Genomic DNA, 16,676 nt, shown 5'->3' on the forward strand with positions numbered 1-16,676 from the left:
TTTGGTGTAAAACCGGTTTCAAAAACCGGTTTAAAACCGGTTTTGGAGAAAATCGAAAACCGGTTTTACAAAATTTTGCCAAAATCGGAAAAATCGAAAACCGGTTTTACAAAATTTTCCGATTTTGGATGCACTACTCTCAGCAAAATATAGTCTTTAATTTTAATGCCTCGACCATAATGGCGTTCTGTGACATCTATTCCAGCATGATTTGCTTAAAATTGTCCTTTAAAGTGAAGTAACATTCTTCAATTTTAAATCTGGTTTGTTGCGATGCGAACTTGTGAATCTTTTGTAAACACAATGATGTGAATAAAGTTGTCTAATTTCCTGTTCCCTGGGAATATTCGCAATTGCAATATTCCCAATTTTCCCAATTTTCCGAAGATCTTGAAAATATCGAAGATTTAAGTTAATTTTAGGAAATCTTGAGAATATTCCCAAAGGCAACATTCCCAAAATTCCCAATTTCCAGGGAATTTATTCGCCGGGAGCGGGAATTGGACAACCCAAGATGTAGGTAAAATTGATTTTTTGCTTCTCCGCCACGAACATCTCTTATAGTCGCAAAACAAAAACGTCCCAGTTCCCGGACCAACTACCCCAATAAAAAACTACCAATAAAAAACATGAGCAAACATGAGCTAATCAATGGCGAAACCTGTCACAAGTCCGAAAAAATTTACTAATTCCAACCATTTATCTTGCTCTAAAACCGAATATTTTATTTTCCCAAATTGTTGTGAAATAATTAGCATTATTTTCTACAAAATTTCAATCAATTTTGTCCTCGTTTCTTTACAACCTTGCCTGGAAGAAAAACAAGAAAAAGCATTTTAAAAAACCCGCTTCAATCAGCATAACAATAATATCTCAGTTTACCCCGATATGGATCGCCACAAAAGGATCCGCCTCCGTGTTATGCGGGATATTTATTGCCGCCACTCCCCCCGCCAATACCCGAATCGTGCTCCCCGTACAAACCCCGCCCTCCAAATTGCCCGAGATAACGTCGCATTACTCCCCAGCGGGTAACCCTGTCTGCAATACTTCGACGAGGGGATGATCGTCATTGTTAATCGCGATGAAACCCATGTTTCCTCGGCAAAAAGCGATCTGATTGTTCCCATTATCCCACCAGTTGTTCAAAGTCGTTCCCGCCACGGTATTCCGGAACCGGACCATGTTGTAAATTTGCCGCCAACGATGTTCACACACCCAGCCACCCCCACAGGTCAGGTCAGGGTTCACGATGACGTCGTCAATAGCCCCGTTCGTGTTGGGGGGTCCAATCTATTAAAGTGAGAAATTTAAATTTTTTGAAATTCCCGCGCCCTAGTGTTTCAAGCTATACACTGACCCAATCTGCCTCATAAGGTTCCCAATCGTACGACGACATGACCCTCGTGATACCGTATGGATGCGCGAGCATGAAACCGACCGCCATTTTGTACAAGCGGGAAACTCTATAGGTCAAAATGTTTTCTCCTCCTGCGCCATGACCGCGTTGGTTGTCGTGATTATCGATAAAGACGAACGCGTTTCCGTCAGGGTACATTTCCCACCCTTCACCTAAGGGGTTCATGGTCAAGTATAAAAATGTATCGTATTGCCCAATATAAGTTTTAATTATTCTTCAATTACCCCAATTTACGAGCCACTTGAGTTGATCGTACCCGCGGAAAAGTTCGCCGAGGTGTTTCCCATATTTGAATTCGGTTACCCGCCCTAGGCCAAAGTACTCGTCACCCTTGATACCTTCACCGCCTACAGATCGAAAAAGGATAAGCAGTAATCAATCAAAGCATCAAAAATCCACCATATTATCGAGAATCCACCAAATTATCAAAAACCCTTAAGATTATCGACAACACCGCAAACTATCCGCAAGCCTCAAAATTAACTCCCCAAATTATCGAAAATCTACCAAACTTTCGAAACACTCCCAAATTTTCGATGAATCCACAATCAACAGTCCCCTAAATTATCTTAACCCCCACTAAAATATCGTCAATCTCCCAATTGACTCACCGAGATCAATAACCTCTTGATACACGAACGGTTTGGCCCCAATCGGGAAGTCATGATCGGTCGGCAGGGTTCTCAGCTGTGCGAGGATGATCGTCATATCAGCTGGCCACATATGCTTCGAGGCGTCAATCCTATCCGAACCGAAACAATGCACCAATTTACGTCAGCAATCAATCAAAAAGATATCAAATAAACCTAAATCCAGCCACGCCATAGCCGACAAGCTTGTTCAGATAATCGATTATCATCTGACGCACGTAGGCAGTGCCCAACTTGAGATCCCGCAACGTTCCCAGTTCACAGTTACGTGTCTGTGCAAATTATATAAATGGATGAAAGCAGCGCGTGACGAAGTTGCGTCATATTAGTGGATCTCAAAATTTTTTTGCTTAAATTTAATTTTAAAATGTCGACATATCTAAAAATGTTGCAGTATCGAAATGTCGAAAAATATAATAGTCGGAATATCTGAAAACATCGGAAACTATCAAAATATCGAAAATATCGACATTTGGAACACTTTCGAAATATCGAAAAATGTCTAAATATCGAAATATCAAGATATCAAAAAAATTTAGAAACATTGAATAATGCCGATCCGTCTAAATCTCGAGACTTCAATGTCCCACCAAATATATCGATAAATAGGGTATTACATCCATTCTAAAAACTTCCATACCTCTATCGGATTATTATAATCGTTGATCTGCTCTGAAGGATTTGGACACTCGTTCGGATACCTGTTGAAATCCAAAGGCCCATACGGTACACCTGGGTACTGGGTGTTCGGCCCGTCATAGAAGCTCCCCCCAGTCACTATTCCAGAAAGGTAGTTGTAGTTCATGTGATTTATAACGGCGTCGACGTAGATTCGGACGGTCGCAGCGTTACAGCGGAGGACCATGTCGGCAAATTCGAGCTCAGTGCCGGAGCGGGTCTCCAACTTGTAGGACACGGGTTGATACCTCTCCCACCAGGGGTGGAAGGGGTCCATAATTATAGCGTTCTCGTTAGGCGGGGAGACCTGAAAAATTGAAAGAAAAAAATAATTCAAAAGGGCCTGCCAGCATTATTGTGGGAGTATGGCTTAGGCAGGATTTCGCTTGGACCAGTGTTCGCCAAACGGCAAAAAAGCATGGATGACTGTAATGTACTTTTGCTTTTTAAATAGGTTTTTTCTGTTTTGTTATTTTGCTCATGCCTTTGTTGTTTTGCTGTTTTAACAGTCGCCATCTAGCACACAATATAACTACCATGTTATTGATTTCAATAAGCCAAGACAGCAAAAAAGCCGCAAGCAAGAGCATGTTTACAAAAAACGCCTTGTTGCTAAGGCGAACACTGGCTTGGCTAAACCATCTTGGACACCACGTCGGACAAAACCAATTTTCCCGGGACATGTTTTCGATGTCCAAAGCGTTCCGAAGTGGTTGTTCCATTGATCCCATTGGTCCACCTCGGTCCATTTTTACCAGTTTTATAAATTTTGACATCTTTTATCAATTTTAACCACTTTTGTCTATTTTAACCACCCTTGTCCTTTTCGACTCTTGTAAAAGCGGTTAAACAGTGTATAAAAAGCTATTGACCGTCCAAAATGAAACCCTATGGTTACCTAAGACAGTCACAAACTTACCTGAACCCCTCCGTACCCATACGGCCCTAGAAATGTCTCACATTCTCTCGCAACGTCTCTCCATTTCCACTCGAACAAATGCACGACTGTGGGTCTTCCTGGAGCAAAGTATGGATTCCATTGTCCCCACACGGATCCTTGAAGTAGCGATATGGCGCCAAATATTTTAACAATCCACATCTTCCACAGAAATATTAAAGCTCTTCTTTGCTGGTAGGCAACCTGACTGCTACTGAAGTGAGACCGAGATAAGATGAGGCAACTAATTGTCGTAATCTGTTTGCCTGGCCTGGATTCAACGTATTTATTTCCAATCCATGATAAGCTCAATTACTTGATAACGTTTGGATACATAAGCTTCAGTAAATCGTGCCTCAAAACAGATCCATTTTCATAACCTGTTTAAACTTTTTTGATTAACCACACTGACGATAATGCAAGGTGTCGAGATCGTATCGGGACTAAGGATTTCTGCGTTCCTCTTTGCATGAAGGTTTCGCAGGCATACAGCATGTGGAAAAAAGTGTCCGACAAGAAGTGGTTTTTTCTACCTTATGCCACCAGAATTTTCGCCCGAAAGCGGCAAAAAACCATTGGAGTTAAATGAAAAGTTAATTTAGTTGAAAATTTTAAGACTTCAGAGTCTAAAAGTTATGCATGTAAGTTGTATGTGCTCAATTATTTAATCAATTATATGTCCCATCCATGTTCGTGTCATGATTAGGTACTTATCTCAAAAGGTATACTTTTTACATGATACTCGAGTTCTAATTTAACTTTTTTGCGTACATCTAGGTATATTTTTAGAGAAAAGTGCAAAATATTTTGTAACACCTATTTGCCGATTTTTAAATTGACTCCACACTCGTCATCCTCCAACTCTCCTTTTCCTCCATTCCACAACAGCGCCGGATGCCGTACTTTGGAGCCAATTTAAAAATTTGCAAATTCGTCTGGCAAAATATTTTTGCACTCTCTCAAAATATACCTATATATGACAACGGGTTGGTGATAAATACCACCGTACTGTGGTGGTATGTCACTGTCGTTGCCTATCACCAGGGCCGGTAGAGTCATATTGTGATGAACATGATAACGGCTATCACCCAATTTGTTAGAGTGTATATCAAAATCAACCTACACATACTCCGCCTAGAATGCCCGACGCAATTAAATTGAAAGCTGGAGGAGTTCGTGTTCTGCAAAGCTTATTAACAATATGAAAAACCCAATGAAAAGCTAACATACGAATTAGTATTACGAAAAAGTCAGCTATCATATCCCAAACTTATTGTTCTCCTAATTTGCATCGCAAAATCCACAATAGCTGTTATCCTTTCATAACTTTTCAAGCCTATAGACAAAAATCTAAATTGACCGTCATGGATCTCAAATTCGGTGCAATTTTTCACCTTCTACTCGCCGTCAATCATTTCTCCTTTGCCAATACCTCACTGTCGCAAGATATCAACGCATTCGACAATTGTCACTTTCTCCTCATCTCAATCGGTCGCCGCACAATCTGGGAACATCACATTCCCAAGATTCTCCACCCCGTCCAACTCTCACACCCTGAAGCCCTGCTAACGGCTCCATTCCCAGCCTGGACCCTCGAAACACGAAATCATCGAAAACTCCCACCTTTACCCATGCTCAAATTTCTACCCCAATTCCAGCCAATCTTTTCAAAATCTCCACTTCAATGTAAGCTCTTGGTCGTTCAAATATCAACGAAATCTATATCCTGGAATGATATTGAACACGTTTTGGGTCACATCGACGAATCTGTCGCAATCGTGGCGGGAAGAATGCCAACATCCGAAGAAACAGAAGAACAACGTTACGATTCTTACGAAATGAGCAAATCGGAAACGTTCTTTAGGAAATGTGTAGCCCTAGTTTATCTTCCTGGTGGGAATAGATCCGAAGATTTCAATTATAGGCACAATTTTCACTATCTTGTAACGAAATCCCGCAATATCTTCAACCACTACGGAATAAACTACGCTCTCGTTAAGAAACCAGCTGTTCCTCAAGCTTATGAAGACAAAAAATCAGTTACAAGAAACATTGTACATATTTGTCTTCGATGCATCGAGGATACGTGGATTAATTTCTTCAACAATAATACATTGCAACCCAGATTACTTCTTGATAACGAAATAAAGTCCACCGAAAAATTTCTGGCTTGGAGAAAGACGTCTCATTTCGAAGAATCTATTAAAACAAATTTCATATCCTTTAATCCTATCTTCGAAAGCAAATACTACCCCGCTTTGATTAACCTCGTCCTAAAATCCTTGATATTCGACTACCTCGGAATAAACGTCTCCCAGCTGGTCAAAAACCTACCCAACACGGCCGGAATCCAGGTCAAGTTTAAACATCCTTCAGAAAACGAACTCTCCGATATGGAGCACGAAGATAATTTCTTCGGCGATCTAAACCTAGTTCATCCCAATTTCTACCACATTTTCTGGACCAATACGAGCCTCTCATTTGCAACTTGTTCTCCAATCCTATCTTATGTCACTTTTTCGAACTTTCTTACACCCTTCGATTTCTGGACATGGGGCGGTGTGGCACTAACTATCACAACTCTGACAATATTTCTCAAGTTAGTGGCAAAACGGTTCATGTTCTTTCACCTTCTGGCTGCTTTGCTGGAAAACGTTTCGGAATCAGCGGATACACCAAAGCTGATGCTATGGGCCTTCGCTTCTTTCATCCTCTCCAACCTGTACAAAAGCATCGTAACCAATGACCTAACTGCCCCTATATCTGCCCACATTCCCTCTACCCTTGAAGAAATGGTGGCTCACCACTTTCAATTCGTCGATATTGACCCATCCCGAGGAAATTCTGTATTTGAAGTAACCCCTAATTCAAAATTGACCGCGTATATACAACAAGAAGTAATATCCTGGGGCCTCTCGCACCATTTAAAGCTGAAAGATCACCAGACGTTTGGGCATTTTAGGGGCGAGAAGCTTGAGAGGATGTCCTTCCAGGCTCTTCTCCATTATAGGAAATGCTTTCAAGATTACAATGTCAGACGAAAACATCATAGAAGTCCGCACTGTACTGGCCCTGGGCTAGACCACTACCTCCAGCAATTTGACTTCAATGAAACCGTGATCCACAGATTTTCAGACGTTGTCAACAACCACTCCACCATTAAACTATTCCTCAACACAGACTCTGCCTTCGTTCAAGATACTGACGATCTTCTGGAGGACATCGATAAACCGGATTTTCTTAAGAAGATAACGTACTGCGAGAAATCCGCCATTGTCTCCTGGACAGATAAGATACATCTTGTAGTTCGGCAGCTGTTCGGGACTAAATCCTCTATAACGCAACGTCACTACAAGATCTTACCCAAAACAATCCTCCATCGAAGGCAGTTCGTTGTCGTGTCAAAATTTGCCTGGAACCTCGTTTCTGGTGTGATCAGCGGGATTGTAGAATCTGGCATTTACTCTAAGTGGGTCGAGTTCCTGGATAGCCGGGAAGTTCCTAAAAGACCCACCAACTCAATCCTGGGGAGAGCTGAGACTCAATTCCATGCGCAAAGCATCGCTTCAAATCTCTCCATAATTTTCTTCACCTTACTCATCGGACTAACTGCAAGTAGTGCAGTACTGGTTTATGAAAGTGTCAAATTCGCTAATTGCACAATCTCCAAGATTAAGACGCAACTTAGGAGAGTTTTAGTCACTGCTGCATTGCCTTTTATGAAAGCAATTACACTTTCCCACACCAAGGTTTCTGATATGATTCGACAGGTTAGGACTCACTTTCGCCAACAAATCCGTAGATGTGTAATTTTGTAAATGTCGGCCACTTTAAAAAGTATTACTTGTCAGTGTACATACATATTTATATCACATGCAAAAAAGCACGAAATTCTTTAGAAATAAGTTTCTCTGAAAGCATTTGAAATGCCATTGTTTTTTCAACTCGCGTAATTAAACTCAAACATCCCTCTTATTTTCTTACTAACTGTATAGTTGTAAGTAGTTACACGCGTCAATTATTGATATTAAAGTACAGAGAAAATAACATTTGCCTGGAAATGGATTCGAATAGTGTTTTAAAAATGAAAAATTTTGATATATAAACAATTTTGTGCATTCTAACTTAATGAATTTGCTAATGTTTCCATTCATTTACCCAGTTTCTTGGTATGTAACACATGGCTTCGAAAACAGATCATCATTATAAATCGGTTACTTGTCTGATTGTGAAGCATTCGTCGAACCCATATAGAAACCATTGAGCGGAATGTGGACACTGTGGCACCCAGCGGCATTTTTGAAAAGTTTTGCAGTATCATCTTAAAAATTTAATGGTTGTCATACTTATTCCGCACTCGCCAGATATTACGGTCTGGAAAAGTTTATAAAAAATGCTAATATTGAGTTCAACTTTTTTCCGAATTATTTTTATCATGTGCTGGAACTGCCACTTAACCAAATATTAATATTCTCAAGAGGTTCCACCTTTAGTGGAATTAACAGCGATATTTCTTATATCTTGAACAATAGCTGTGACCTGGCTTTTGTCCGACTTTATGTTCTTTCATTCCTTGTAATACCAAATAATTAATGTATTAACGCCCATGGCCAACCTACATAACCATAGTTGGCATGAACTGGCTATTTATAACGTTCAGCTACAAACCTTTCGTGATCGCGATGCGTGCAAATATCTGGATCTTATACCACGATTTACATAAAATCAACCAATACTTGAGCTATGAACACGTATTACAAAAAATCAGCTATATACCATTGTGCCTCAAATGTGGAGCGTTCATACTTAAATGAGTCTCACAAGCTGAGATCTTTTCCACTACGTCCAGCCTCTACGCAACAATCTAAACTAACAAGGGACACTCACGACCTGTCGTTCGTGTCCAGGGTACCCACTATGTTTTTTAGAATCTACTAGGACCCTAAATGAAGGATCCATTCACATTTCCGTGTAAAACTCATATTTGGCGCCATGGCGTGGCGCCAAACTTAAAAATCTGCGTTTTCGACCATTTTCAAACCTTCATAACTTTTGCAGTTTCCGTGGGATTTTCAAAATTTTGGGCTTAAAATGATCACAAAGGTCAAAACTTTAGGAAATAAATAAAAAATAAAAAATTTTTATTTTTGTGACATTTTTCAGATTTTTTCGCCGAATTCCCATGTTTAAGAAAATCTCAAAATTTTGATAAAAATTTAAACAAGCTATATTTTGAAAAAACTTGATGGCATACGAAAGTTGAATTCATTTTCATGATTTTTGGAAATTTTTTTGAAAATCCGCCCAGAATTTCAAAAGTTATGGCGGTTTTAAAAATAAAAACATAAAAATTTGGCGAATCTGGCGCCACGCCACGGCGCCAAATCTGAGTTTTACACGGAAATATGAATGGATCCTTTATCTTGGGTCCTAGTAGATTCTAAAAAACATAGTGGGTACCCTGGACGCGAACGACAGGTCGTGAGTGTCCCTTGTAAGCATTATTTCGCGATGAATCTAAAATTTTACCCAATCTTTCACCTTCTGCTATCCGTTAATCACTCGTCAATACCTCACTTTCGCAAGATATCAACGCTTTCGAAAATTATCACGTTCTCCTCATCTCCATCGGTCGCCGCACAATCTGGGAAAATCACATTCCCAAGAATCTCCACCCCATCCAACTTCAACACCCTGAAGCCCTGCTAACGGCTCCATTCCCAGCCTGGACCCTCGAAGCATGAAATCATCGAAAAGTTGCACCTTTACCCATGTTCAATTTTCTACCACAACAGCCAATCTTTTCAAAATCTCCACTTCAATGTAAACTCTCAGTCGTTCACATATCAACGAAGTCCATATCGTGGAATGATATCGAACACGCTTTGCGTCACGTCGACGAATTCGTCGCAATAGCGGCGGCAGGGATGCCAACCGTTGAGGAAACGGAAGAAAAACCCTACGTTTCTTACGAAATGAGTAAATCGAAAACGTTCTTCAGGAAATGTGTGACCCTCATATACCTACCAACCGGAAACATCCCATGGAACATACTATATCCATCGGATATCTTTACTAAATCATTCCAAGATATTCCATGATATCTTCGAAAAGATATCATATGTGATTTCGTAGGTACATCAGCTTCTGACATTAATGTCGCAAGTACTTACATCATTCATATGAGCTGAAATGATATCTGTGTATGATGTCTGTCTGATGTCTTATAGTCATCAGACAACGATATCATTAAGGCTGACTGTTACGGCCGGGGCTTATCAACTTCAGATTTATCCTCGTGATAACCAATATCTGGTGATCTGACCTCGTGCCGTAATGAACTTATACGTAGACTTGACTTGGACTTGAACGTAGACTTAACTTGGACTTGAAACTTAAAACTGGCCTAAAATCTTGCCAAAACGGCTTAAATCGTGCCAATTACTCTTTACTTAGCTTAAGGTAGAGTATACGTAAATGAATAACTAAAAAACTTTTAATTAAATGCTTTAATTAATTAATTTTTAGAGTTTATTCGAATACTTTTACCAATACAAAATGGAGCTTCTTACTTGCTCCGCTGGTGCTTACTTCTTCCTACTTACTCACCTCGCTCTCACACTCACTCTCACACGACAAAGGAGACGCTCTTTTTATATCTCCTTTCCCACTCAGTCATCACCATGGCAACGACGAACTCTTCATGGGGCAATTGCACATTTACATTCATACTTATACTAAATACTTAACTAAATTATCATATAAAATTGCATGAACTTTATACGCATAAATTAACCATTATAAAACTTATGCTTCGCCGCAACATTCTTCCCCCTGATGACCGTAGTTGACGATTTCGGAGACGGAGGCTCATCTTCATTCTTCTGGTCCAGGACGGCGATCTTGAGAGCTGGGCGTCGGTGGACTCCAGTTGTCTTCGCGTCCATCGCTCGCACTTCTTTCCGATTTCCGGGATACGCTGGACTCTTCTTCATTCTTCGGCTTGATTTCGGGGATCGCTTCCCCCCGTCTGGTAACCAGATCTCGTCAGCATGACTTTCAAGCTGTACTTGGTGCTGCTTTTCTGGTCTTGGCTTGATCCCCTTGATATTACCTTGGGGGCTTGAGCTCCTGGTTCCTGTGACGTCGTGTTTCGAAACAGGTTCCTTTAAGTTTTCAGCCCGTTCCTTGACTACTGGTTCTTTTTCTTGTTCTTGAGTTTCTGCCGGTCTGTCCGTCGGTCGTATTTCTTGAATTTCTTGCTTGGTCTTTTCTTCGTTATTGTTGACTTCAGGTTCCAGATCACGCTCCATCCTACGCCATAGGAATCGTTGGGAGTGGCGGACCTCCGGTTTGATGGAGGCGCGACAGAACCCGGCTTTCTTACTTTCTTCTGGTTTTGGCTTGCTTGAAAATGGTTGCACATTTAATTTCTCAGCCGTGAAACTTTGCTTAACTTGATCCGCTTCATTTTTCGGACTTAATTCACATACTTGATGAACTTGGAAATGGTGAACTTGAGCTTCTTGATGATTTATACGAATATCGTTCCTCCCAATTCCATTCAAGTCAGGGATGACGACAGTCCATCCTAATCTGGTTTTTATGGCTACTGGCTCTCCAGGTTTTCCCTCAATCGTCTTGATCGGATTTAAGAGGTGATAGTGGGAGCTGCCAATTAACATCTGCGGTTTCTCATTTCTGAATGAACGAAGAGGAACACTACGCAAATGCGGGTATTTTGCCTTGAGATTTTCCACGTCCAGCGAGACTCTTGACAAGTTTACTTCATCTAATGTTCGCACATTGTTGATTTTTTCAAACTTTGAACCTTTCAAACCTAGAATGCAGAGGCTTATACTCTGCGAAATCGGCTGATTTGACTTTCCTGCAGGTGTAGTCATACAAAATGGGCTTGCAGGTCCTTTGGCTCCAATGGATCTACGCACATCTTCTTCTAGTAGTGTAGCTTCAGATCCATTATCCTGAAGAGCTAGGATGACTTCCTTCCCACAGGGACCCATGACTTGAACGCCGACATACATAAGTCTCCCAGAGAGTAGCGAATTGATCTGCGTCTCTGCTGGGGTATCTTCGTCAGGGCTTTCTTCTTGTTGGCTGGCTTGCTGGTAAACTGGTTGGAATGGCTTGGTGGTTCCATGAACCAAGCGGTGGTGATAATACTTGCACCCGTCGAGGTCACACTTTACTTTCTTCCTGCAGTCCGAGATGATGCATCCAGGCTGCAGACAAGAAAGGCAGAGTCCCTTATCCATGATTACTTGCTTCCGGTGATCTGCATCCAAAGCACGGAGAATCCGACACTGGTTTGTGAAGTGGTTCTCTTTTTCACAAACATTGCACTTTCTGGGACCTTGTTCTTCTTGCTGGCTTTCCTGTGCTGCATAAACTTGTCCCTTCTTGTTCCATCTTCCATCATTCTTGTAATCTTGGAACTTTCCTTTTTCTTCTTTCTCTTCTTTGAAACTTGGCCGGTGAATGGAACAAACAACCTCCGTTCTACCAGCTATCCAGGTTGCGAAATGGTCGAGGTCTTGGACACGTAAACTACTCGCCATGATCCAATCTGCCCATTGCATTTGAAACTGTGGGGACATTTTCTTCTCTAGTTCTCTTAATAAAGTTGGATCCCTCAGATATTCGTCTCGTTCCAGTGATTTTATTGTGGACGCCAGGTTGATCACCGCTGTTGCAAATTCCACAATTGTATCAAGCTTATCTTCTCTTACAAATGGAAATTCTCGGACTTTATCAATCATTGCTTCAATAATGTGCTTCGGCTGACCAAATCTGATTCTGAGTGTGTCCACTATTCTTTGCAGGTTATCCGGACTGACCATCATTGACTGAACGGCTTTTGCTGCTTCCCCCTTCAGACACTTGCGTAAGCGATGAAGGTTTTCGCTTGGGGAGAATTCACAAATTTCTGTACTTCTTTTCAAGTCCGCAAAAAATATTGGCCATTCTTCTGGTCGCCCACTAAAGCTTGGCAAGTCTCTTCCGACTGACTGTCTTGCTAATAACTTATCTGTTGTGGAACTTGATGCTGGTTTATTCATGGACATTTGCATTGCTTGAAGGGTCTGGGCAATTAACACAAGAGCATCTGGCTGGCTCATACAGTCTTGACTTTCTTTTCTTGGGCTTGAGATTGGGACAGGATCATGTTTACATATGAGTTTCTCTTGCCCATCCTCCTTCAGGTCTTCCTCGGCATTATTCTTGCTCCAGTTATTAAATTTGACAACCGCATCGTTATATTCTGCTTCCTCGTCAGAACTTAAACGCTGATCTTCTTCTTGATCAATCTTAGTTATAGCTGTGGCGTGCTTCTTTTGTAGCCATAATTTTTCATTCTCCTTCTTGATGATTTTACAATTCGAAGTTGACACTATCTTCTTGTGTTCAAGTTCTTTCTTGACAACTTCATCTTTCATCCGACGTAGTTCTGACTTATTCTCTTCTATCTTATCAGTCTCGAAGTCAGGACTCGTAGAATTGATCCTCTCTGCTGTCTTGCTAATAATTGCTTGAATGTTCTCAAGTTCAGCCTGTGACATCTCAATATCATGTTTAAATTCCGCGATTTCGTCTTCTATCACCATAATATTTTCTTGCAGTTGTTCATCTGCTTCAGCTTTCTTAACGTTGGATGAACTTGATGAGAGGGATTCTTTTTTCTTAGTTGCGCTGAATGGATTTCGTAGTCCGTTCAGAATTGCTTGACTTGATTCTTGACGTTGTGGAGTCTTATATTTATCTTCGTCGTCTTCTGGTTTAGTTGCGTGTCGCTGACTTGCTCCTCCATTCGTAGGGGTGTAGCGGTCAGGTGGATGACGATCTCGATCCTCACGTCGAAGCGAAGATGGGGAATTGGGGGCTGACATTGTGAGGGGATTTTCTAAGGAAGGGGCCAACAGAACAAGACAATTAGATAATGTATACGAATATTATTTACTGGAACAACTTGACCTCAAGGGCTCCTGAATGCTCAGGATCTGGCCCTCAAAGAGGCAATAATTATTTTTGAAATATTCGTATAATTAATCCTCTGCTTTAGGATGACTTCCTCCTCCTCCTCCTCCTCTCTGGATAACTTCAGATACGGATAAAATGGAAAGATCTCACCCAATCTGTCCCCGAATGCTCAGGGTGGGGCCCACAAAGTGGCTTAACTTATCCCACGCTGATGATGACTGGTTCACGTCCTCCCTGGTTCCCGGTAACTGCTACGGTTCGGCCGAACTGGAGTTGTGAACTTAAAACTTGACACTTCTTCCGGACTGAACTTTCTTAGCACTATCAATCCGGTTCGCGAGACCAATGTTACGGCCGGGGCTTATCAACTTCAGATTTATCCTCGTGATAACCAATATCTGGTGATCTGACCTCGTGCCGTAATGAACTTATACGTAGACTTGACTTGGACTTGAACGTAGACTTAACTTGGACTTGAAACTTAAAACTGGCCTAAAATCTTGCCAAAACGGCTTAAATCGTGCCAATTACTCTTTACTTAGCTTAAGGTAGAGTATACGTAAATGAATAACTAAAAAACTTTTAATTAAATGCTTTAATTAATTAATTTTTAGAGTTTATTCGAATACTTTTACCAATACAAAATGGAGCTTCTTACTTGCTCCGCTGGTGCTTACTTCTTCCTACTTACTCACCTCGCTCTCACACTCACTCTCACACGACAGAGGAGACGCTCTTTTTATATCTCCTTTCCCACTCAGTCATCACCATGGCAACGACGAACTCTTCATGGGGCAATTGCACATTTACATTCATACTTATACTAAATACTTAACTAAATTATCATATAAAATTGCATGAACTTTATACGCATAAATTAACCATTATAAAACTTATGCTTCGCCGCAACACTGACAATAATTGGACATCCACCATCGAGAAATAAAAGGCACAATATCTAAATCAGTACATGTGGGCCGAGCTGTAAAGTTCCTGCAGAAAAGGTATTTTTATTTTTCATCTTTTCTTATCATAATGCGAAAAAGTATAGTAGGTAAACGACGCTTACGCCAACTCGCAAAAAAAGAAACTTTAGTTGTCGAAATTTTAGTTGGTTAACCTCAACAATTGACTAACGAATCAAGTTAAACTATTTTAGGAGTGGGAGTAATTGACAGTGTGGATGTGACAGATAATGATTCTATCAGTTCTTGCGACAACTCAATTTCAGATTGGAACAATGAAAGTGAAAGCGAGTGCAAAAATAGTGAAACGAAGGTGTCATCCGAGGTTTCAATCTTGGATAAAATTAAGTGCTGGGCTTTTGATTATTCAATTAATCATTGTCAGTTAACTGGACTTCTCAAACTACAAACGCACGATTGCTTCAAAAAATTTCCCTTAGACAGCAGAACAATTATAAAACCTTTGAAATTTGAGGTACCAACAGAACTCCTTAATCCTGGAGAGTATGTGCATTTTGGATTGAAAACTTATATTTAACAAGTGATCACGCTGCACCCCAATTTGACAACGATTCCGTTGCTAATCAACATTGATGGACTTCAAGTGTTCAAGAGCTGCTCATTATCGTTTTGGCCAATACTTGGACATTTTTCGACAGGATATCTTGCTGTCTTCCCATTAGTTCACCAATTTTAACATGTTCTACATTGTCGAAATGGAGGAGGCGGACGGCAAGAAATGGGTGGCGGTCGTGCCGCAGTCATACTATGACAACAAAAAGTGTGCTTGGCCAAATTCAAAAAACGCAGCTTTAATCGTGAAATCTGGTCGCCCTCCAAAACAAAATTTTCCTAGATAAGATGCCAGGATTCTCCATGCTTATGGTAAAGTTAGTCTTGTTAATGATATTGTGAGAATTAACTATCACAAATGTTATTAAGTGCTTCGCTATTGTTACAGCGACTCATGAGGACGCAAGAAAAAGAATTATGGATGCTGAGTTGACTTCCGACTTATCGAGTGCCGAAATGGAGATCTTGGATAAAAGAACCAGGCAACATCCGAATTATCCTGCCCCTGTCGAACACGACAGGGGCACCGTCGACAACGTCGACACCGTCAACTTCGACGCCTTGACGGACGACGAGGCGCCACGGCCCAGTAGTGGCGACGTTTTCGGAATCGAGTTCAAGGCAAAGGCCTCCCTGGCCAAGGAGGATGTTGGGGGAGAACAGGGGACTGTTGGAACGATCGAGCTGGACGAGGTCGTCGTTGATGTCGAGTGGGACGAGAACAAGGAGGAGCAGGAGAAGGATAAGTAGAAAAATACTCGAGGGCAATAAATATTTTACCAAAATATCCAACTTACAAGGTATGCTTTTTACATGATAGTCGAAATGTGAGTTGCAATTTAACTTTTTGCATTTATCTTCTCCTCCACCCACTACAGCGCCGGGTACCTGACTTTGGAGCCACTTTAAAAATTCGCAAATGGGCCTCACAAAACACTTTGTCCTTTTCTCTCAAAATATACCGAGATGTATGCAAAAATTTAAATTAGAACTCGAATTTCGAACATCATAGAAAAAGCATCCCTTGTTGAAGTTACCATCACTATTTTCCCCATACAATATTATTTCCATGTGGAATCTGTCTGCAAAATAAGTACTCATTCACACATTGGAAGAAATTCTATCACCGTTTTATCACCGCGCGGTGACTATATATGACTCTACCCGATAGTGACAAATACCACCGTGTGGTGTTGGTATGTCACCTCGCAGTGATAGGTTGCTACCATTTGGTTGCCCTCTGTCACCTGGTGGTGATATAAAGTGACCAAGAAGGTGGCGCTGCCCATTACCAGAGGCGGTAGAGTCTTATCGTGATGAACATGATAACGGCTATCACCCACTTTCTTAGAGTCCACATATTATCACAATTTTATACATATTTATTTATTGACCATTAATATATTTCTTGATGTTACAATAATTAAGTATTTCTTCTAATTAAATAATTCATC

At 40.9% G+C, this 16,676-nt stretch overlaps 1 protein-coding gene across 1 annotated transcript; it reads right to left on the reverse strand.

Annotated features, from left to right (window-relative positions):
• Nucleotides 1–704: 704 nt before the first annotated feature.
• Nucleotides 705–3,888, reverse strand: LOC110850550 (pancreatic alpha-amylase-like). Its single transcript, XM_022097983.2, has 8 exons — nt 3,668–3,888; nt 2,711–3,055; nt 2,227–2,342; nt 2,032–2,162; nt 1,645–1,767; nt 1,361–1,572; nt 883–1,293; nt 705–810 (listed from the first exon to the last, which is right to left on the reverse strand). Exons 1-7 carry the CDS (start codon nt 3,845–3,847, stop codon nt 1,018–1,020), a joined length of 1,383 nt encoding a protein of 460 aa, XP_021953675.2. The 5' UTR covers nt 3,848–3,888; the 3' UTR covers nt 705–810; nt 883–1,017.
• Between the last annotated feature and the right edge of the window lie 12,788 nt (nt 3,889–16,676).

Source organism: Folsomia candida, unplaced genomic scaffold, assembly GCF_002217175.1.
Source record: "Folsomia candida strain VU population unplaced genomic scaffold, ASM221717v1 Fcan01_Sc005, whole genome shotgun sequence".
Classification (NCBI taxonomy): domain Eukaryota; kingdom Metazoa; phylum Arthropoda; class Collembola; order Entomobryomorpha; family Isotomidae; genus Folsomia; species Folsomia candida.